We start from the raw sequence: 25,064 nt of genomic DNA on the forward strand, positions 1-25,064 counted from the left end.
CCTCGGTTTTTTGTCCTACTTTTCCTACCAAAATCCTATCAACAAAATTCGTATAATTCATTTTAATTGAGGAGGGGAATCATCGATATATTGCCGAATAATACAAATGTAGTAGATTGCAATTAATGATTCTGCCAAAGCAGAAAAAGACACAACAGTTTGCATAACAAAGCAGTTGGGTACATAGCCCTAGGTTTTGTGACTCTGATGGTACCCAGTCTCGTCATATGCATATGCCATATTTTCATATGCCTCTTGTAATTCTGCCGCAGTTCTTAATTCACTGCACTTGTACAGCGTTTTGCTCAGCATCATGTATCCCGTTATATTTTGTGTTTCTATATCTCTTTGCATTTGCCTGTTAGATGCATAGAGCTTTTCTACATGTCATGTTTCCGTCATTGTGCTTTTCTACATGTCATGTTTCCGTCATTGTGCTTTTCTACATGTCATGTTTCCATCATTGTGCTTTTCTACATGTCATGCTTCTGTCATTGTGCTTTTCTACATGTCATGTTTCCGTCATTGTATTTTGTATCCCACTGCTCTGGCATAGCGTTTTTGTTCTGCGTTTGTGTCTCTGTTGTAAAGTTGAATAGAGTATTGTGTGTATATATATGTCTATAGTTATTTGTGGGGCCCCTTCGAGGCCTGCTGGTGACGTGCGACATAAGCACCTGCCCGATGTAACCTCAATTTTGTGTTTTGTTCCCGGCTTGTGGTCTTTCGATGCTTAGCGCTTCGGGCGTCTCATCGCTCTTCCACCATAGCCCAAACCCTCTGGGTAACCAGCTTATATTCCCTATGGGGACTGAGCGGGGATCATGGTTGATTTCGGGTCCTCGTAATGCAAGTCCATCACCACTCGACCGCCACAGTGGCAATACCAGTACCATTGAAAACTTTAGAGTTGTTTGTACCTTCATGTCATCTTCCTCTCCATTCCATTATAAAAAAAAAAAAGAGAATTCTAATTGAATCATGCTTACACAGTTTTTCGACATTAGACAGAAGCATTCCTCCCGCCGCAACTTTGCTCTGCCTCGTCCAATTGAACGCTTCCAGTTGGTCCCAGTGATCCTTGCCCTGACCCTCGACCGTATCCACGACGCAGAGTCCACTCGGAGAATAGCACGGCTTCTGTTGGAATAGAGACTCTTCGAACTCTATTATCACCCTGTACTTACGGTCTGGAATTTCTATTACCCTTAGATTCAACAAAGGATCCTGGTTCTGAAAATAAAAAATGATAACGATAAAGTAAGAGATAGCCATCAACATTAATTTACACAAGCATCATAATTAACTGAGAATTAAAATCCAGAGATGAATTAGGAAATTCATTAAAGTGTTCGCGTATTACGATATTACGTAGATAGATGACGTTGAAATAAACTCGGAAACATTTTTGTGTTTTCTCTTCTCTCCCTGGATCCTAAAAATAGATGAATGATTCAACTCTACATAAAACGAGATAAGTGAGAAAAGGCGTGCAAAAGTGATGAATTTAGTGATAAGAGTACTGTGTGAAATTTTGGTAAAAAAATTAAATTAAGGAAGGAAGTTAGTATGTTATCAATATCGACCAAATTCTCGTTTGAAAGGAATTATGAGACAAGTTTTTAACGAATGACGACACAAATAAGAAAATCAAACTACAAAATCCCTAACGATAAGCTATAAACGCTTATCTAAAACAACAGAGTAATTAAAATTTCTTAATTACAAAATTGTTAACTGTCGCGAAAAAGATTGAAACTTTTTGTATAAACACCTTTTGCTATGAGAAGCATCACCGGAAAAAAAATAGAAACATTTTGTCAAAAGTAATACCAAAGTAATAAAATTATTGAAAGTTTATAAAATAATTTTCAAAAAAAGCCAAACTTTATTTTTTAAAGTTTATTTTTAAACTTTTGATAGCAACTTTTTCCATTTATCTTTATTAGTCTCGCAAATCTCTTCCGATTTATTTGTTGTGACTTGAAATAAAACAGTGTGCTTCCGATGTCATCAAAATACAGTAAAAGTGCTCTTAACGGTCACCCCGGTTTCACTGCCAAATAAAAATTTCCTGGCAAAAAGCCTATTTAAATAATGTATTTCGAACGCTCCCCTGCTCTATGGGTACCCTCAGATACGGTCACGGACAAAATTTTCATCAGTCGTTCAATTGGACTAATATCCCTGTACGGACACCGATAGGTGCGGTTTTGGTTGAAATTGTACTCACTAGATGATAGCACAAGTTCCCGCATTTGATCCTCTTTATGTAGGTTTACCAGATGTCCTCCTATTTGATGCCATTTCAAGCGTCCTCCTACGTTTCGGAAAATTCACAATTTTGTCGTCCTTTTCAAGTTTCCGGAATTTTTTTTTTTTTTAGGAAACATATCTTCAGCAACACATGAGTGTTTTTCCGTGGTTTTTTCCCTTGAAATTAACCAGAATTCTTTTTGATTTCTGTTTTAGTCAGGAGAAATTATTGGCGCTGCCGTTTTTATCTGTCAAAATAGTGGCACCGTCTGTTTTGAAAATTGGGGAAAGTCACGTCAAAAAGGGTGGTCACTCAGGCATCCTCCTTTCTTAGTTTCCGAATTTGATAGCCCTACTTTATGGCTACTTTTGAATGAAATTTTGACTTGAAGTTTGTTAATATGTTTGGCAACTCTGATGGCAGTTTAGGATCTAAAATCACATGTTGCTGGTTGTGATCGTACATTTTACACATGATTCCACGCTGTTTAATTACACACGATTCCATGTCAGCTCTAGTAATTGTCGCTCTGTATCACTAAGATAAAAAAAACTGATGACATCAAATACGAACGATTTATGACGGTATCGCCGGACGATTATGCCTCTAGAGATGATAATTTGAGAATAGAAGATCATAGCATACCACCGAGAGAAATGACAGACATCGTTTTGAAATTAGGGATCTCGAGAAGACGGTATGGAAGAAGTAGAGTGAACAGCAAAAAAAAAAAGCAGTATCAAAAACTATTCATTTTTTCAAGTACTGGACGCTACGATAGCGTTTGTACTGTACCGGGTGGATTAAAAACACATCTACCTGTAAACACAATGACGGAAAGGTATTGGTCTCGCAGCTTAAAATACAATTTGAAGAAGTTGGAATACTCAGCGAAACCCACACCTCATACATCGATTGATCAGTTTTTCCAAAAGATGTAAATTCAGTTCGCAAACTTTTTTTTTATCTAAGCATTTATTGCGGAGCAATTCGAAAGACAACACAGATTTATTTCACAGAACAGCTACAAGTATTTACAAGCAGCGATTTTGACGAAGCCCGCTAAAAACAGAGAGGCTTCTCTCTTATATACAAGCTATCTCGTCTCTTCAAGAAATTTCAATAAACTCCTTCTAGTTCTCTCCTGGTGGTGCACTATATAGTCAGAGAAACGCTTCTAGAGAGTTCTACCACATTCTCAAGATCTCTTCTCTTGGCGATATGGATGCGAGCCGATCTCCTGGCTAAAAATTCTCGCCACAGAGAGCAATAGGCCTACAGTGGTACAAATAATCAATCATTACACTTCAGTCGCAATTTGAAGTATAGATGGCAGCATGAAAAATTCGCACTCAGACTGTTGGGTATACGCAGTTACACTTCCGGCACAACTAAATCGGTATTAAACGCCCAAAGTGATAGACCGGAGTTGTGCCCAGTTCGAATTAAGGAAAGAAATAAAATTCTATTTTAACTCCTCACAATTTCTGAATGCAAAAAAAAAGGATTTTAGCTCCAAGGAGAAGAATATCCTGTTTCATTTAGAATTTTGTAAGTATGGAAAAAAAGGACATCATTTAACATCTTGAAACCACTTACGTGGTAAAGAAAAATTTGGTAGTCTTGTTTCCGTACTTACTAACCGACCAAACGGGACATATTGTCATGGCACTTACAACAGAGATTTTTTTCGGATACAGTTATCAATCGGTTCGTCATTATCCCAAAACAATTATCGAGTCCCGATGTGATCACATTAAGCGGCGTGCACTGAAATTCGCATAAATGACACATCTGTGCATTTCGCACGTTCAAAATGAATGCTTAGGTGTGTGTTTTGTGTTTGTTTACATTTTATTCACTTTAAATAACATTAATTGAAATCAAGGAAAACATACTTACTGAAAATACGCAAAAATTTATTAGCACAGTTATGTAGTTACACACAGAAGCGGGTTAAAGTTGGTTAGAAAAAAAATATTGGGCCTCTCTCTCACACACACACACACAAATTAGAAAAAAAGGGGTAAAGTTAGGGTCTTTTGGGGGGCCCCTGCAGAAATCGGGATAACCAGTAGTAGTAGGTTTCACTCAATAGAATCAGCTCATTACGCTCATTTATCAAAAACCTCAACCAAATTAATTCAGTCAACAATTTACTTTATTTCTGTTCATGGAATCATTACTTCTGCTTAATTAAATCCTTTGGAAATTCTATTTCTGGGTATTTTATAACAAGTTCTTCGAAAAAGAATATTGCGGAACAGCTTTTTGTGACGTTCATTTCTAAACCCATTCACTGGACTTGTCTTCCCTTCAAACTCCATCAGCAACGGGACAAGAGAACACGATGGCATAAATGATAAAGGATACCAAGACAAACTTCATAGGAATAAACAGCCATCCAGCATTCCTTTACATAATTAAGCATTACCTTATATAACTAAGAATTCCTGTTAACCCATTTTTGAGTGACGTTGCATTTACACAATGCTTCGTTAAAAATTTTAATTTAATTTTGAATTTTTTTAATGTAATTTGAAATTTTTGAATTGAATTGACAATTGAATTTTTGAATTGAATTGACAATTGAATTTTTGAATTGAATTGACAATTGAATTTTTGAATTGAATTGACAATTGAATTTTTGAATTGACATTAAAATTTTTGTATAAAATGAACATTTTTGAGAACTGAAACGATTGTCATAGTATATTTTAAAATTTGTTCACAATGAAATTGAATTTTTTTATGATTTTTCAAAAATGAAATTTTCAGAAATTTTATCCCGATTTTCTATTTGAAATTTTATTTTTCTGACCATGGACAGAAATAATTTTTTTTGAAAATAGAAAAAAAATCATTTTTCCCCGGATTCTTTTTGTCACATGGTACATGAGGTTTCCCAAAATTATAATTATTAACTTTTGATTTTACTAAGATAATCTATTTATATTGATTATAAAGTTAATTAGTTGGGAAATTTACATTAATTAATGCTATATTCATGTCCAATTTTTTGAAACTTCGAAAATATGTTGTTCAAGTTGCCAGTCACCATATGTATAAAAAAATCATGCGATTTCGTCACCAATTGTAAGAGTGGTCAATGGGTTAATACCCATTTTTTTATGTCATTTTGAGCTTATGTCATTGTTGGGTGTTATTCTGTCAGCAGTAAGTTTGATTGAAGTTACTTCTTTCCGATGCGGAGTACATTTTTTAGCTTAAAACGCGTAAGCAAAATGCCACAAAAAAATTGAGAACTGGAGAAAATTTTAAATTTTAGCCAATATGATACAAAAAAGAAACATCCAAATTTCGATAAGTGGAAGCAACGGTAAGAATCCCTCGCCACTATAGCCAATCTCTACCTGATTTCTCATTCAAAAAGCATAGCGGCAGTTTTCTAAAATACGCATTCACACTATCGATAATTTCAGGGGGAAAGAGTGAAATTAAAGATTAAATAATGCTTTTGATTTTGTGGCAATTCAACAAAAAACTAGAAATTTTGAAAAGATGGAAAAGGGGAAACTGCTCCTTTGCAATAGTTCGAGCAAGCAATTCTCCTATAAATTAATCAACGTTGATTGAGAAACTTTTTTTTTGTCTCAAATCTTAATCAAATGTATGTAACAGATAAGTAATAGATAATACATATAGTAAATTTATGAAACAAATAGGCTTGCTACTATTGTCGTTGAACGAAGTGAATAGAGTTACGAAACATATCGTAGCGCAATTTTTAAAGAACGCCTCGGGACAACAACCTCCAAACCGGAAATGTCAAGATATGCTCGAAACTTCTAGATTTATCTAGAATTTCTCCAGACGGTGGCGCCACAAAACCGGAACTATGAAAGAATTCTAGAATTTTCGTCGTATCTATAAAAACGGAGAGAGTTATTGGACTTTAGGCTCAATAAGGAAATTCTGATCTGTGGTTAGCGTATATCTGTGCTTGTAAATACATATAAAAATTGCCGTTCTGTAAATAAATTTGTAACGCCCTGCAAAGTGTTTCCACCCTCTGCTTATTTCAAGAACTTGTGAAAAATTATCCGGAACAATAGTATTGTGTGCAGGGTGTCCCGTAAGTGCTAATGCGTTCTTTATCTCATCAACAGTTCATCGTAGAGGTATGATTCCAATTTCATAAATGCTCAAAAGTTGTTCATAAATTACTCTGTACCAGTTTGGAGAGTGCACATACATTGTGTCACAAAATAAAAATCTAAGTTTTTATTTGGTCCCCCTGTAATCTAACTGCCAATTAGAAAGTTGTTGCCCTATTTCTCCGCAGGCGAACAGAAAAAAATCATGTTTCTAAGTATGAGATATTATATATTATATGTATATATATATATATATATTCGCTGAAATATTCCAATCCGAAAATCGGAGAGAAGTTGGGAAAAGAAATGAGGGAAAGTCAGGGAAAGGGCGTTGTCCATTAGTTTTTGTTGTTCTTTCATAACTTTTCTCCGATTTGTGAATTCAAATATCTAAGCGAATATAGCACTTAGAAACATGGACTATTTTTTTGTTGGTCTCAGGAGAGACAGGGCAACAACTTTCTTATTGGAAGTTAGAGAACAGGGGGACCGTATTAAAATGTAGATTTTTTTATTTTGCGACACACTTTCTTTCAAACCGAGCACAACTCAGGTCTATCACCATCTATGGGCGATTTAATACCTAATGGGTTTTACACTGGAAGTGTAACTGTGTGTATGTACCTAACAGTCTGAGTGCTTATGTAGTGTTGTGTTTGATACTTCAGTGCTGCATCTATATTTCAGAAGTGAAGTGATGATGTGTTATGATTCAATTAAATTTGTACTGTTTTCAGGTCCGTTGCTCCCTGTGGCGAGACTTTTCAAAGGGGAGATCGGCTCGCATTCACGCCTTGATGTTGGGAATCACAGAAAACCAACTTCAACCGACCACCACTGTGCCGACGGTGGGGGTTTTGTGACACATTGCATTTTCACTCTCAAAATTGGTACATGGTAATTTTTAAAAGATTTTTGAGCACTTTTTAAACTGAAACTATATCTCTACGACGGACGGCTGATGAGATAATGGACGCATCGGCACTTACAAGAAACCCTGTACAAAAAATTTTGAACCAAAAATTGTAATTTTTCCACTTCAGAACTCATCAAAAATGTTGAAAAATTGAAGTTTTATAAAATATACCGTGCAGAAAATACTTATAATATCGATAGAGCTATGCCGGAAAAAAATTTTGAGAGGTATTATTAACAATTTTAAATCTTTCATTGAAATCCACTTAATTTTTTTTTTAAACTTTAATGATTCGGTTAATAAGTCTAACCGACTTTGTTGTGGCAATAAAAATAATACTGTGCATATCTAATGCACATTCTCAATATTTTTTCATTTAATGAAATATTTTACTTTTTTCTACTAAAATTCCAAAAACCATAAGCGATTCTATTAAACGTAATCTGACCTATTTCAAAATCTTATTTGGATCTCGATGCAATTACAAAAGATTTCCTTATACAGTAGAACCTACCTCTCGATAACGGACACCCATGGAACCAAAAATTTGGTCCGCTAACGGGATTGTCCGTTCATGGCTCCCACAAGGGCGGGGCTGACAGGGCTCTAGTCCCGGTAACCCGGACAATTCGCATGCTTTTTTGTTTTTTCACGCTGTAAATTAACTATAGAAGGGCCCGTGAAAAGTCTAACCGAGGGCTCGCAAAAGATCTCAGCCTAGGAGTCCTGCTCAAGGATGTGGGGGTCATGTGTCCGCTAATGCGGAGATATGATATACAGTCGAATCTCGTTTGTATGTCGTATTGCTTCGGACGAAAGTGGTTCCTATACAAATATATGTTAATGTGTGTGTAAAAGTGATACGATACACCGGTGGTTATGCATAATCAGCAGTCATCTCAATATAAAGTACGTTTGATTAGATTTCACTACTTTTATCACTTTTACCGGCGGATATGCATGCTCAATAATTCCCAAATAAAGTTGGCAAGTCTGATAAATATGGAAAAATTTATAACCTTCCCTCTCTCTTCATCAAGTCAATTAATAATTTTATTCTTACATGATACCAGCCTTTACAGATGTTTCACAATAAAACTAAATTAAAATAGGTTTGAAGGAAGAAGATAAAAGATTCGCAACATTATCAGTCTTGTAATATTTTGTTTCTTCACACGTATCATCGACTAATAAAACCAACATTACCATTCGAATTCAACATCCTTGACAATAGTTACGTTCAGTTAATTAAGTAATTAATTGGTGGTTTACCATATTCACCAATACGAGCTTAAGGTTAAACATAATATTAGTTGAATATTTTAAATTCTCGATTTATGAGAAAGTTTAATATTAAAACCCAAAAAACTAATAAAATATAGTTTCGAAAAAAAATTAGAATTTGCCTGATTTTACTGTCCGCTATCGAGAGTATCCGTTAACGAGGAGTGAAATACATAAAAGCCCTATTCCACGGGACCGGGGATAAGAGAAGTGTCCGTTAGCAGGGAGTGTCCATTAGGGGAGGTTCCACTGTATCAAAATTAATAATGATAATAATAATAATAAATCTTTACTTGCGTATGGAGCCAGATCCAATTAATAACAATAAAAAAAAGCTCTTTAAAATTTTGGAAATGAGTTAAACGCATGCAAAATTTATCTTAATTCAAATTTAATTATTTTTTCAAGGTCTTAAATGGAAATTACATGTGTTTTCACTTGGTTCTACTGTACTTGAATTCTTTCGATTGGACAATTTTTTTTTCACTAAAAAATACACATGCTTTACGTGAAAATGTTTCGCGAAAACGAATTTCCTGTGTGTTTGCCAAAGGAATATCGCATAGCGAGCAGTTGAACTAAACGCATATTTTCCAGTCTTTTTTTTATTATTTAATGTTCGCAAGTGTGTTTTTGGCATATCTTATTTGCTTTGCTAACATTGAGTTCTGTGGCAGTTTCTTGTTTATTTTAGTGGTTCCAAGCCTTTAAGGGGGGAAAAAAAAAGAAGAGGAAGACTACGTCATTCGGTACATGATTTTTCTTGACATCGCTCCTTTGAAAACTCCTTAGATCGCGAGAAAAAACGTCAACGTTGAATTAAACAAGCTGGTAACTGCAGAAGATGATACAGTCTCTCGCGTACCACCCTCGTAGTATCACTAGTAAGTCAGTATCCTGACATTCAACAGCGAGTCAATGCCAATTTATGTCTTTAAAAATCGGTGTGGGTTGTCTGTGTTGACGTTTCTTTGTGACCTTAGACACTTTAGCCAATCTTTATCTGATGTCTCACTTAAAGAGCATGAGCAGAATTTTTGCGAAATACAGATTTTTCCAACAATTTTGAGTCTCCGAAGAAACTGTCAAAAATCGACATTTTTGTTAACAGCTTGGCGAATCGTCATCATGGTTGACGTGAATCGTCGAGTTCTGGTCGATACAGTGAAAAATGAAGACGTTGTAGATGCTCTAAAATTATTTGATCACAAACCAATTTCATACATGTAACAATTTTTTCTTTACAATTATGCCATTAGAATGGAAGATGAATTGCTCTGGTCCAATAAATGCAACTAATACAGGGTGATCTGTAAAAATATGTACTGTATAGAGTTTCCAGATTCTGAATGGATGGGAGATTTTTGAACTATCGATAGTTTGTGATTCAATAAGGATTCACAGACCAAAGATTTTTCTGGAAGCATTAAGATTTTACCAATAGACTAATGGTATACAATTCCGTAACTTGCATGAGGATTCCCGGAGAGAAAATTTGCTTTGGATTGTGCAGCACTCGATGCACTACGACTTCTAACTGAACGTTTCAAAGGCCTCTTGGAAGTGCTGGTTTCAGCTGAAGTGTCTTCTTTGAGGCAACAACAGCTTTCCCAACAAACTGCATCGTCTCTTTCGGAGTTATAGCGGGGGTCCTTTAAGCCCGCTTCTCACTATGACTGGGTCCAGTCATCCTCCTCAGATAATTAAGGTAAGAGATAATAAAAGTTTTTGTTGGACACATAAACCGCAAACTGAGAGATGCTATCGGCAACCGCAGAAGGCGTCTAGTAAAAAACCGTACGTTTTCGGAAATTATTCTATGGCCTTTGTATTGAAAGCCATAAATTATTGCTTCCCCGAGGCCCGAAGAGGATGACTGGACCCAGTCATTGTGCGAAGAGCCCTTTACCTTTCTCGAGTCACGAGCACTACCAATGCCCATCATCAAACGAGGAGTACCCCTAACGTCAACTTTGACGTACTTATGCTCGAAATCTGCATAATTGTAATCCTTGAATGCAATTTTTATGGGGTGTTTAATTGAAGCGTGTATCAAGTGCTTGCAAGCATGAAACTGGACACGCGCATTGAATATTCTTGATGCTTCAAAGAACACCATAGTGCTCACGAGCAACAGGTTGAAGATGGCAATTGCAAGAAGGGAGCGTCTGTCTCAGGAACAGTCAATTCCAAATTGTGTAATTCAAGATATATTTGGTTATGTCTCAATTCATTCTTTTCCGTTCCATCCTCTCCTTAAACAGTGTTATTTCATCCTCATTTGATCAAAAAAGTATCCCGTTTTAATCCTCTCCCGTGTCAGCCTCCCTCTTTTCTTTCTATTCTCTGTCCCTTCTAGTCCCTATGAGTAAGAAAAACTTCAGATCAGAATTTCAAGTTCAGATATTTCTACGTCAGAATCTAGAGTATGAATCAAAAGAAGATGAAACGGTGATTAACAGAGTTACTTTGGATTGAAAATATATTGAAAATTGTAATTAAGACAATTATTCCTAACTAGGGTATAGCCAGGGCCGGATTAACTATTAAACAAAATAAGCACGTGCTTAGGGCATTAGGAGAAGGGGGGGAGGCACCACAAAAAATGATCAAACTGCATAATTTTTTAATGTACATTTTCCCCCCATTATCAACCATCCGGTAGAAAATCCTAAAATTTTAAGAGCACTTGATTGTGCAATTGAAGATTCTTATCAAAAGATTGACCAGGGCTTCACAATCAAGGGAGGGTAAGGAGTGTGTTGCTCCGAGCGCCCGTTAAAAATTACGAAGAGGAGGTGCCAAAATGGGTACAGACCACCAAGCGACAAAAAAATTTTCGGTTTTAGTCGCGGCATTGAAGGTGCAAAGAAACTAGAAGAACAAAAAGCAAAGAAACTAAGTTAATTGTGAACAAGAACTCACATTAATGCTCAGTTTTTGGATTGAGATTTCGCTCATTTTCCATAAATTAAGCCCAAAGCCATTTCAATAGAATCATATGCCCCCAAGCAAAACAAATTTTTCTGAGGGCCCCACCCATCTACCTAGCTATAAATACCTGAGAGTACCAATTTTCATATTTACTCTCCAAAATTTTAACCAGATCAAATTTTCATGAGACTCCTCTGGCACTTCAGTCTCGTATCATCATAGGTCCCGGAAAAAATTATTTTTCTGAACCCCCCAAAAAAAAATTTATCACTTTACATACCTACTCTCGAATATGTAAACAGACCTAATTGTCATGAAGCCCAGGGCCATGCGGTAAAGGGGATGAGAGCACCCAAATCATTTGAGTGCTTAGAGCCTTCACATGGGTTACTCCGGCCTTGGGTATAGCGACATTTCATCGTGTCCTCAAAATCTCGCGAGATACCTCGTGGACGGTACCGTGAAACATTTGAAATCATAATTTCATTCCCCAAGGTCGACCGGAATGTAAAATATTTGAGAACCCTTTGATTTTGAGCTTTGAGAGGTTTCTATTGGGAAATGATAGACGTAGGAGAGAGATATGATTGAAGATTTAAGGGTTGTCGTACCTTTTAATGGTGAAAAACTATGCTCTAATGGAAGTATCATTAAAAATACTATTGAACCATTGATTTATTTCCAATTTTTTGCACATGTTCTGATATGTGTGATATCTTATGCTGGTATAACGTTTTACATATCTTGGATACTTAATTTTTGTAAATTTTCAAAAGAAAACAATTTATTAAACATGGCTCGCGTGCGCATAAAATACAATGATATCAATGTAGTTGAAAAAAAAATTATTCAATATACATATAAAGGAAACTGTTCAGTTCATAAAATGGAACAAAAGTTTGAAATTTCATTGACTTAATCTTATTTTAAATTAAATTTTAAATTTAAAAAAATTGAAACTTAAAATTTAAATATTGAAATTTAATTTTAAATGATGTTCTGTGAACGAAACTGTTCATGAACTGAACAGTTCCTTTCATATATATATTTTGAATCAATTTTTATTCAATTACATTGATATCACATGGTATTTCATCATGCGCACAAGTTGTTTTTAATGCTTTTTTTCTTGAAAAACTTCAAAAAATTAAGTATCCAAGATATATAAAATTTTAAACCCGCATAGGATAGCACATAGTCAAGATAATGTGTAAAAAATTTGAAATAAATCAATGGTTAAATAGCATTTTTAATGATACTTCTATTAGAGCATAGTTTTTCACCATGTTAAAAGGTATGAGACCTCTTAAGAGACTAAAGTTCGAACACCGATCTATCATATAATATGATAGATGGATGTGTTATCGGTATACCGTCATATAGTTCTTCCAGACATAAGTAATTACTGTACAGGAATAACATTTTATGATATAAAATAGCTGATTTTATCATGATCAAAGTGTATATAAAATTTAACATGCTTTTATATGCTTGATTTCCGATTGTATACGTAGATTGTGATCTCGTAACTGATTTTATACTTAGATTATGATTTTATACTTAGATTATGATTTTATACTTAGGTTATGATTTTATACTTAGATTATGATTTATAGTTGCTATGATTGTAATGTATATTTCGTAATGTATGCTTTTTTATGAATAAATTGCCAGAGGTATCCAGTCCGTGAGGACAATGAGCCGATATTGCCATATGGCGATGTGGCCTGGGTATCTTTCGGTTTGACGGTATTTGAAAACTTGCCATCAAAATTGAACAGAGTTGAAATTCTTATTGCCGTGTTTCTTCAGAGTAAAAAAATATCGCTATTTACCTAATTTATTTTGTTCTAAGTCCAACTAAATTATGACCATGAAACATTGGAGACACATGACAGAGTGTATCTCTGAAAAGAAAGATGCATTTATTCTTGAAAGTGAGGAGATTGAGACTTAAAACGAATGACAGGCCAACTGGTGCCGTAATATGACAGATTGCCTTTTGATTGAATTTATCTTCCCAGCAGCAGCCTTTCATTTAAGATAAATCTGTTCGGGAGTGTGTACATATATTTTTTCTCAACAAAAAATTATTTACCCAACAACAAATTTCTTATAGCTTTTTTGGATCAACGCACGCACATACACACACGCACAGTTTCTTTCCTTATATCCGAAACTGACTGAAAACAGTTGAATACATATTACGAGATATCTCAGAAAACGTTCCGGAAAGGAATAAAAATTTTAATATCAAAGAATATCATGTAAAAAATAATAAATATATGAGGGGGGGGGGATATTGTATAAAATTGGCCTCGAATCAAAAGCGTACCAAGTAGTAAAATTTATTCCTCAAGAACTGATATTTACTGAGTGGAAAATAATCTTTTTAAAACAATTGAACGGTTGTAAGCGCGATTAATAAATATCATTAGCATGTTTAAAAGCTCGATTACTTGTCACCTGGTAGCACGTCAGTATTTAGATGAGGCTGGGCTCGAATCCCCAACTGGGATCGTGGTTGTTTCTTTCCAACCAATTTAGGTTCTGAACTGTGTCTCAGTCCAGCACAGGGAATTCCAACATAAAATACATACGAGCGGCAGGTAAAATGCGGGAAGCTATCGTATGAAGATCCAAACTGAATACCTCTTAACCGTATGCGGTCACGAATGCGACTTTCCGTAAAAGCGCTCGTAGAACCCTTGATGGTTACGAAGTTGTCCAACAAATTTTAAATATTACTCATATACGGGTAGGTGTCCTGTAAATTTCGTGTAAGTTCAGCGGGTCCAAAAACCTTCACTCCTATCGGATAGAAAGTTTTTTTTTTTCATTATCTTCTGGTTTAAAAATTCATGAAAAAAAATTTCCAATAAATTTTAAAATTACTAACAAAAACAACCAGGTGTGAAGTAGCACAGAGTAAAAATACGGTCAGTTTTGAGATGGAGAGCTGCAAAGGATTCCAAATGTTTTTTTGCTTGTCACGTGGTTTGTGTTACATGACAAGTGCTGATTTGACAACGGAAGCGCCCATGTTCAATCTGGGTTGTGAAGTGTCTCCTCACATGTAAATTTTCCCATATGCTTTGCTTTTAACAAACGAAAAATTTGAAGGGAAAAAGAAAAAATATTGCTTTGTTGAATTCTTTTTACAGCTCAATTATTCCGCAATTTACTAAAATTACTGTTTCTTAGTTGTTTGGTCCTCCAAATGTGGTCTGGAAATTTTCAAAGGATACATTTCGTTAAAACTCAAAATGAAGAACATCTTCGCGAGTGTCAACGACAAAAAAATTTTTTTTTCCTTGAAAAGTTCTCCGGGTTAAGGGATTTTTTAGGGTTCCGTGACGTTTAATTCCACGGACCCCCCCCCCCCTCCCCGGAAAAAAAAAAACTTGGTGAATCTAGTTTTCTCCGCGGAACAGCAGAAACCCGTGGTTACGTTTTCCTTCACCATGATTTCATACCCTTGGGTTTTCTATGGAGACAGCGATTTTTATGGTTGGTATCGTGGTCCTTCGTAGCTGAAGATGACCGTTGTGGACAATCATATGTCAGGATTATTCGTCTCTGTGCTGTGTATAAAAGAGTGCTGTTTTTTAAATGCTAATTAGGAACAGTTAAAAAAAAATGTGATGCTATTTCCTTCATTTGATGTGGAAAGTGTTTAATGTACTATTTATGTACTTTTTCACTTTTTTTATTGCTCAACTGAATAGACAACAACTTCCATTTCAACGTTCTACTTTAATTCATCCTAAAATTGCACAAGTGTGAATTTAAAATTCAATTGAAAGAAACTCGACTCAATGTGAGCGGAGCGCTGGTCCGTTTCATTTTTATGTTGCAGTTTCATTTGAGAAGACGATCAAGATGACGCGTGACATGACATGATATCGATTTTCAAGTCCAGATGAGACTCAAATTTTTCTAACACATCTAAAAGCAAAAATTGGCAAAAATCAAGAATTTCCTTCAATAATATCTCGACGAATTCGGAACTATTCCAGTTAAATTTCTTTTTTTTTCTACTGATAATTTTCCGTATTTTATCTTCATTTTAGAAAATCTCTCTCTTAATCTTTTTCAGTTCCTTTGGACACTCTTTCTGAAACACCCTATATACCCAATTTTATACAACCACAAAGGCCACAACAGAAAATGTCCAACTAGGTGACTGAAAAAAGATGCCCATAAAAGATATGGATGTTTTACGAATCATCAGAAAGTTGAAAATACGACAATAGCTTGAAACTACGTGAGGTTAATTAATAATAATCCCCCTAATGAATAAATGTGACGCGCTAACCGTTTCTTATCGGTCTCGGTCTCTAAAGAAGTTGCTAAAAAAATGGCCTTACTTTCCTTGGAGGCAGGAACCGATCCACGATATTCCTCTGCAGCACAAAGCAATGAGCATCACGCTCTGTTGGTGTCGACGGGGGACTGGATGTCGTTTTCTGCAGCTCTTTCTGATTCTCCTGCGTCGGAGCTTTGAGTACCGGCACGGGACAAGGACTAGGAGGCCGAACTGGTGCCATTACTACTGGTGGCACCATCACGACATCCACTGCTGGTGGAGGTGGTTTTGGTTGCTTGTCCTGTGAGTTACTACTCCTGTCAGGTTTAGTCTTTGTACCTGTTCCGTTCTTGGGTTGGCTCTCGAGTCGGATAGATACGTGCGGTTGCTGCTGCTGCAGGGTCTTTGGATCAACTGGAATCGTGGCGGGATGTTGCGATACTATAGATCTCTGCTGGAATGTCGAAGGTTGAATTGAGCTATCGTCCGGAACCATCACCGTCACGTGAGCGGTACCCGAAACGCCTGGCTTAGATGCCTTTTTGACTTGCGACGTGGACGGTGGCTTGAGTTCGTTACCGACCACGGCGCCCTTATCTCGTTCCGGCGGGAGTCTGTCTTTCTTCTGGCTCTTGCTGGTCACGTTCGGCGATGTCGGTGCTTTCTTCATGAGTCTCTTGAGAGATTTACCGAAATCGATCTTGCTTTCTTCGGCTAGCTTCGGTTTCGGCGGCGGCGGTTCGACGGTGTCTTTCCTCGGAGCATCCGAAGAAGGTCGGTAAGCGTTCACGAAATCTTCGAACTCCGATCTCTGCAATGCCATAGGCGGCGGGCCACCGCCACCGCCTATTGGTACTACGACGCGCCGAGATGCCGTGCTTGAGGAACGGAGTGTGTCAGCGGATGGAGACATGCACCGGAACGAGGAGTCGAACGAAGTTGCTGACACAACGCCAATCGATCTTACGATGATAAGTCTTTTCCATCAACTGAATCGTTCTCGCACCTATTAAACATCGACGATATTCGCGGGACACCACTCTCTCACTACATCCAAAACGTGACACGAAATTATCCAACCAGCGACGTATAATCCGAGAGGACGACTGAAATGACTGGAATCACAGATACTCCTTTGAGATTCTTTCATCTTTTAATCAAAATACCACGGCTTTTCCCGAGAACATACCGGCTATTCAACAAACACATCCCCTCGACATATTCTATATAAAAAATATTTTAAAAATTCTTTCATCAGGACAAGACTCGGCATATGTCTATTTCAACTATGCGTCAATAGCTTCGTTCACATGTAAAATAAAAAAATCCTAAAGTGCCACATTGACACCACCATATGTTGAGGGTAGGAGTCAAAGAAAGTTGTTTGCTTCTTTATTTTGATGGCGTTCACATTTCTGTTTGTTAACATAGCACCAAGACGGACAACATTGTATATGTATGTGTGCGTGTGCTTTTCTACCCGTTCTTGCTCGTCGACGACAGCCACGATGTGCTGATGGAACAAATGCCGCGTCTTCTTCTCCTCCAATGTAAAAAGTCGCAACACACATGATGTTGCCTCTCTCTCTCTCTCTGCCACCTCAGCCCGTTTCGAAAGGGGTAGGTATCTTTTCGTTGGATGCTATATATATATTTTGTCTTCATTCCTGGATTGTGTCCAAAGGTCCTCTTGTTCCCATGTGAGTGTGTGTGTGTGTCTGCCCTCCATGTTCTTTCTTCCCTTCCCAGAGACTTTCATGCTCTGGTGCTCTCGTCATCTTACCAGGAGAGACTATCGATACTAAGAGTGTTGCCAACCTTTGTTTAAGGTGAGTAACTCCACTTGACTTGAGACTATGTAGCATATTGTAAGGTAAAATACCTCTCTTGCAAGTTGTTTTCCTTCCCCTCTCTTCTTATCTTTTTTATTTACTTTTCCCAATTCAGCTTTTCTTCTCTCAAGGTTTGGTTTTTGCTTCGTGAAGACTCTACCAGTCTTTCTTGTTGTTTCTGCCGTGTCTTTTACTGAGGTTCTGGTTATTCCTTGTGACACGAGAATAATTTGAATAAACGTATTGGATGGTTCTTTTCTATTTTCATGAAGTTATGGAAGGAAAGAAATGTGCGGGGAAAAAGAATTAGTCGGGGGGATTCTTCGCTTCCGTGATGTATTATTCGAGTAACGTTATTTTAATCAGGTCCTACTTTTGACGTCAACTGCGTGTAGGTAATGAAATATGGCAAGTGCTGCTGAGATGTTGTAATCTAAGGTGAGACGTGAGTATTCTCAACTCTTTCCGTGGCTTGGTAGAAGTAACGAAACTCCTCGTAAAATGCCATTTCAATGAAGTCGATCACGGGAGGTCGGTCTTCAACGCATGGCCCGAGGGGCACATTTAGCCCTCGGAGATTTTCATCGTGGCCCGGAGATCTTTTCAAAAAATGATTGAAAACATTGAAAAACAATTAATGCAAGTACTGTAGTAATGAAAAATAATAATTTCGGAATTAATGAAAGGAATAATTTCGGAATTAATTAATAAAGAAATAATTTCGGAATTAATTAATAAAGAAATAATTTCGGAATTAATTAATAAAGAAATAATTTCGGAATTAATTAATAAAGAAATAATTCCAGAACAAATCGATGAAAACTAAAAATTACTGAAAAAAAATAATTCCATAATTGATGAAAGATGCATTGAGAAGGAAAAATAATTTCAGAATTACCGGAATAAAAATAATTACAGAATCATTTAAAGCGATTTCAAATTAAAATTATCTCAGAATTAATCTACTTAATCAGTAATTAACAAAAACTCAGAATTGGCGTAAAAGTATTTTCAGAACTAATCAAAACCGACAATTGACAAAAGAAACAATTTCAAAATAAAATAATCCAATCATTTTTATCCCTGTTCGAGGGCTGACCTCTGGGCCCTCAACTGATCATTTCTATGAAGACGTCACAAATTTTTTTTACAATTTATTATAGAGCGGGGCCTGTTTTCTTGCGTGAGCAAACGGGGCATGTACCCGAGGCCCACAGATTTTCAGATCCCCCCCCCAAAAAATTGGCTGCTTTTTTTTGTATTACAAGCACAGCCTGCATGCCCTTTACCCCTGTATATGCCTCTGATTAGAATATGATAACACATCAGGGCTCCCAAAAATTCATATCTGCCCAGTTCTCCGAACTTATGCGGAACAAGCCCTGCTATTGAGTGGTGTGACAAAAAATCATCTCTGGGGATGTACCGAAGACCCTGGCATAGATATCAAGACAATTTAAAACTGAAATTACTCGCGCATTCGCTAGAAGAATCGAACAAAATAGAATAAAGCGCGTTCTTGGCAACAAAACTTAAAAAGAGGGGGTTTGAGAAGTAATTTTGAAAATTTCCAGCACCTCTTCTTCGGATTATCCGGACTCTACTGCAAGTCTGTAATTCCCCGAACTAAGCAATTTTTTTTTAGTGAAGTTCAATTTCACAAATACAGCTTCATATACCGTCTTTAACAATCAAGGATCGAATTTCCGAACCATACGTGTAAATCAGTCAAGTAAAAAATGTTTGAATGTTTGTACATAAAAGAAGAAAATAAATCGGTTTAAGGAAAATTCACTGACAGCAATTCACCTCTAGGAAAATCCATAGACAGGAAAATTCACCGATGACAGTTCGAGTCAGTGAGCGAGGAATGACCGAGTGAGTGAGTGACCAGGTGATCGAGTGTGTAACAGAGTGAGCAACCTAGTGAGTTGATGATATAATGAGCAACCTAATGAGTTAGTGAGTGACCTACTGAGTAAGTGAGTGGCCTAGGAAGTAAATGAGTGACCTAGAAAGTAAATGAGTGACCTAGAAAGTAAATGAGTGACCTAGAAAGTAAATGAGTGACCTGGAGATCGAGTGAGTGACCGGCCTATTGAAAGAGCAATCATATTGATCGCGTGACATAGTGAGTGAGTGACTTGGTGAGTAAGTGGATAACCTAGAGATTGAGTGATGTAATGAGAGGCCTAGTGAGTGAGTGATGTAATGAGAGGCCTAGTGAGTGAGTGATGTAATGAGCGGTCTAGAGCAGCGGTTCTCAACCTTTTTGACTCGCGGAGCCCTTTTCAGTATATAATTTCTATGGCGGAGCCCTGTTTGACACGAGGAGTCCTTTTTTGTATACAGTTTTTATGGCGGACCCCCTGCAGACCTCTTTTTTTATTTATCAATCAAATTTATTGATTTATTTTATTTTCCTTGAGTCGCCGCGGAAAACCAGTGCTCCGCTCACTCTCTAGACCAGAAATGCTGGTCTAGAGAGTGAGTGATGTAATGAACAATCTAGTGAGTGAGTGACAGAGAGAGTGGCTCTAATGAGTGAGTGATAGAATGAGCTACCTATAGTGATTGACTGACTGGCCTGGTGAGTGAGCAAGAGTGAGCTAGCTTTCTAGTGGCCGGCCTGTTTAGCTCATTCTTTCAGTCATACACTCTCATTCATTCACTCACTCGTTCACTTCTCACTTATTCATCCATTCATTCACTTTCATTCATTTACTCACTCGTTAATTTGCTCACTCGATCATTCATTCACTCGTTCACTCACTCGTGTCGAACTGAGGTCGGTGATGGTACCAGCGATGGATTTTTCATTCTTTGAATTGTATCAAAATAAGAAGAAAAGTAGCTGTAGAGAGGCCGAGCTTTGTATTCGTTTCAGAGCTTGTACGAGTATAAGATGGAAATCGGCTTATCCGAAAACCTTCAAGTACAAGCCACAGGTATGGGTTCCCTGTCTGTCGCAACCCCGTTTCACATTGTCCAACGCGATCAAATAGCTAAAATTTCTGGAAACCGACTACATGGAGAACGAGTGAGTGCATCCTTTTTTTTCACATCTCAAGATTTGCAATCAATGATAATTCATTAAAAAAGCGTTAATTGCTAAAATATAATGAATTCTTTTTCATATTCGATAAGATTTTTTCGTAAAACGTAACTTTTCTATTTTTCCTCTAATCGTGCAGTTCTTGTTGCGGCCATGAAGCACCCGGAAGTCAAAAAAGAAAATGTACACCGGACTGGACGGTAAATTTTACAAATTGTATAGTTGACGCCGCTTATTAAAATCACGGATAATGTTATCATTCGGTATTGCTATCGCTTTTCCAAAGAACGGAACGGACAAATTTGTTAACATGGGAAAAAATTCGTTTTCGTTATCGGAACTTCGGATAATGTTATCAGTTTTTTTTTTCCTGTCGAAATATTTTTTGCGTATTCTGAAGGTTTGACCAAACTTATTTTTTTCCCTGTAAGTTATAGTTATCAGTGGATCCCGGATTATATGCAAATGCAAATGCGATTGCATATTTTAGCACTTTTTATAGTTAGCGCATATAAACGCATAAAATCACTGAAATTTTAGAATAAGTACATATTTTTTATCATTTTATATGTATTCATCATCACAGTATTTGTAAGACTGTTTTTTATCTCTTTCCATTCTTCAAATTTTGATATATTTCTTTAATTTTTTCCAGGAAATGTTTTACCACTGAGTATTGTACTTTTGAGGGCATATTTTTAGGCACTTTTTGATGCATATTTTTGCACTTCTAAATGCACGTGCTCTTTATTTATTGCGCATATTTTCTAGTTTTACTGCATATTTTTCTTTTCCCTTATGTTAGGCTGAGTTCAGTGCTTATATATTATGCACTTTTCTTTTCTTTTTTTTAATTTTGGTGCATATTTTTCTCTTTGTGCATGTTTTTTCTTTTTAGGGGAACTTATTTTTTTCATTTCACTTATATTTTTCAATATACGTAAAATGTATATGCCCTTTTTCGGACATATTTAACAATGTTTAATGTATATTTTTTATTTCATGCAAATTTTGGCAATTTTAATGCATATTTTCACAATTTTAATGCATATTTTCACAATTTTAATGCATATTTTCACAATTTTCATGAATTTCCTCCTTTTTTTTCGGCACTTTCAATGCCTATTGCCTTTCAATGCCTTTTTTTGGCACTTTCATTCTCACACATATTTTTGATTTCGTGGCATACCTCAGCAATTTTAAATGCAGATTTATATTTATTTTTAATGAAAAGTTCACCATTTTAGTGCATGTTTCATCATTTTTAGTGCATATTTCATCATTTTTAGTGCATATTTCATCATTTTTAGTGCATATTTCATCATTTTTAGTGCATATTTCAACATTTAAGTGCATACTTTGCCACTTTTCGCATATTATCCAAGCTCTAGTTATCAGGCTGCAAGACTGTAGGAAGGTGTTCCCTCCCAGAGCCAGTCCTGGAAATTCTGCCGCCTGAGGCGAATAATAGTTTGCCGCCCTTAAGATACGACTTTCTGAAAAGAGTTTTCTTTCTTTACCTCTATTACCTTGCTACGATGGTTCCCAAAGTGTTGGCCACGACCACCTTGAATGGTGGAGGGGGGGGAAATGGTAGCGATGATAATTTAAGATGTCGCGAGAGAATTTACTAAATAAAAACGTCCTGATGAGAGTAAATATATCAAATCAATTTAATAACTCTTCTTTGAAGCGAAAGGGTGGTCCCATGTAGTGGGCGCACCTGTTTACATTTTTTCCCAAGGGTTTTGAAAAAATGCTTCCCTTCGAAGGAATAATTGAGCTATTTAGTACATATATATCATACAACGCATTAAAATTCTACATAAAACTTACTAAAAATTATTTGAAGAAAAATAATATTTAATCAAATGTCACAAACGTACTTTCGCTCACTTTCATGGAAAAACATCAAAATTAATTAATTAATTAATTAATTTAATAATTTAATATACGTAACAGGCAAGCTGTTTACAAGGACGTACAGTAATACTTTTTATTCACGAGACACATGAGGTTTAGATTTTATCGAGGTTATTAGGTTAGGTTTTAACATAGAGTTGTTCTGTATTAAAGTAGAATAAAGGAATTTTCCACGTTCGCCGCTCCGTATACATCTCACCGACCGTCACATATATTTATTCTGAATCCAAAGACAAAATTTAAGTATTGAAAATAAAAGAATCACTCTCCTCATTTCCTAGTTTTTAAAATTGTGATTCCCCACGTTATGTTGCCTATATACGCATAGCATAAAGATAAGTTTTTCCTACAATTTTTTTTTCCGTTCGTTGCAGCGAAATATTCTAGCGAAGTAACTGCCCTGAGTTCATATGTTTGTGACCAGAGGCGTGCGCAAGGGGAGAATATAAGGGAGAAGGGCGTGCCCACCCCAAGACGATCAAAAATTAAAAATATTTTCAAATATTTTAGTAAAAAATGAAAACATCGCAAGTAACTACCTTTATATTCCGTACATTGTTTTTATCAATTTCTGTTAATTTAAAATGCTATTTGAATGTTGGTAGCTCAAAATATCTCTGGAAGAGATTTCTTGTGCTTCCCCTAAAACCTAATGTGCCCCTCTAAATTTCGATGTTTAGTACTCCAATGCTCGTTACCAAAGTGCAGGATATTATAATATGGTAGGCTTTTTCATGGTGCAACCCGGTAATGCAAATTATACCACAAGTCATTGTTTGACGCAGCATAACCTTGATGGTCCTTTGCAACAATAAAAAACAAACTCCAATCCAATCCGAAGGTGCTTCTTCACCCTCGAATGAATGACATCACATGTCGTTTGGTAGATGGCGGAAGGGGTTCTACTTCATTGATGTCTTTCTCACATGTAACGTTACTGTACTGTATAATTGTTTTCAATATTTTCCTAGAAGACATATTTTTGCTGATGAAATTTTATTTTTACACGTTTATTGCTTATGGACTAAAGTGCTTAAGAAAGGCACCATTTTTTTTCCATGGTGAATAAGTTAACAAAATATGGCCGTTTAGAGCCTGAGAATGCTTCCATGTACACAGAGTTTGTTTGCTGCGCAGAAAAAAATTCCCTATATTGTATAAGGCAGCATGTTATTTTATCATTCCTCACAGATATCGAAGTTCTGTGAGCAGTGGGAACAGGCTTATGCAGGTGAAATGAAAAAAGGCAATGTGCCCTCTATCTGGAAAAAAGAAAAGTTAAAGGACATACATTTCATGTAAGAATGAAATTTTTCCTTTTTTATGCTGCGAGCATCTTGGTGCTCATCATATCCTCCTCCATCTTGTAGCTAGGTCCTCCCAACACTGAGATCTTTGGTGGGGGCCTCTTTCATAGTGAATCTATGGTATAAAATAAAACAAAAACAATGAGGTTTGTCCCGGACCCCGTGCTAGAGCTGTACTATTGTAGGTGTCAGAGCGTTCACTTAAACATCAAGGATCGATCGTTGATTTCATCACTGTATAAGAAATATTAAAAAAATTTCGAATATATATATATTATTTTACGGTGATTATAATAAAAATTTTTTTATTTATTCGGTTGCTATTCTTTAATAATCATAGGTTTTAATGAAACATTTATGATTGCAGAGCGAAGCGAAAAGCCGTGTCCATCTTTGGTGTCGAACGTCAATTTCTGGCGATTTTTGTTTCATATCAGGAGAAGATGATTGCGCAGTAAGTAGATCCTATAAGCAGTTTTAACATAGTTATCTACGGTGCATATGGTAATGGTGGGTTTTTAGTAACATTTTAGTCGGGATTACACTATAAAGTTTTAAAAAGTTCTTTTATAAAACTTGAAAAATGCAACCAGTAAGAGTATTGGTTACATTTGCGCGAACGTAATCAGCAGGCCTATTGGTGGTGTTTTTTTTTTTTTTTGTTTTTTTTTTGTAAAAGATCTTCTATCAAACTTTTGTAGTGTAATCCCCCGGCCTCAGAGTAATGTTCTTCAACGTTTTTGCCACTGCGAAAGTAATTGAACAATTTCGTGCACCGATAGAAATGAGAGTAATCATTTGCGGACCGGAGTTGGAAGAAGTTGTTTGCAGACCGGAGAGAGAGAAAGAGAGTTAGAAGAAGTGATTTTGCTGATCAGCAGGAATAGGAGAAATGATTTGCAGACCAGAAGGAATAGGAGAAACGATTAGAGGACAGGTAAAAAAAATAAAGGGAAATAATTCGCATACCTGCTAAGACAGAAATGAAAACCAATTTACACTATAAAATTTTTATAAAAGTTCTTTAATAAAACTTAAAAAATGCAACCAATAATTGTATCGGTTACATTCGAGCGAATGCAATCAATGGGATTATTAGTTGTTTTTTCAAGTTTGTAGAAGATTATTT

The 25,064-nt window shown here is 36.3% G+C and overlaps 2 protein-coding genes across 3 annotated transcripts in view; one reads left to right on the plus strand and one right to left on the minus strand.

Moving 5' to 3' along the window:
• Positions 1–17,438, minus strand: part of LOC149075726 (uncharacterized) — a 33,625-nt gene extending 16,187 nt beyond the window's left edge. Inside the window, exons 1-2 of the mRNA XM_089243232.1 lie at positions 15,880–17,438; positions 990–1,233 (exon numbers count right to left, since the gene is read on the minus strand). Of these exons, the coding sequence (XP_089099358.1) occupies positions 990–1,233; positions 15,880–16,731 (1,096 nt within the window). The 5' untranslated portion in view covers positions 16,732–17,438. The remainder of the gene's footprint in view (positions 1–989; positions 1,234–15,879) is intronic.
• A 3,043-nt stretch (positions 17,439–20,481) lies between these two features.
• The window catches only part of rdgA (retinal degeneration A), a 42,935-nt gene continuing 38,352 nt past the window's right edge, over positions 20,482–25,064 (plus strand). The window contains exons 1-3 of one of the 2 annotated variants that reach the window (XM_089243230.1): positions 20,482–20,690; positions 20,845–20,905; positions 24,303–24,389. In XM_089243230.1, coding sequence (XP_089099356.1) covers positions 20,680–20,690; positions 20,845–20,905; positions 24,303–24,389 — 159 coding nt within the window. In that variant the 5' untranslated portion in view covers positions 20,482–20,679. The remainder of the gene's footprint in view (positions 20,691–20,844; positions 20,906–24,302; positions 24,390–25,064) is intronic. The other variant, XM_089243231.1, reaches the window with a different exon arrangement.

This window comes from Pholcus phalangioides, unplaced genomic scaffold, assembly GCF_987345545.1.
Source record: "Pholcus phalangioides strain wild (caught in Gottingen) unplaced genomic scaffold, Ppha-v1.0 ptg000015l_1, whole genome shotgun sequence".
Lineage (NCBI taxonomy): Eukaryota > Metazoa > Arthropoda > Arachnida > Araneae > Pholcidae > Pholcus > Pholcus phalangioides.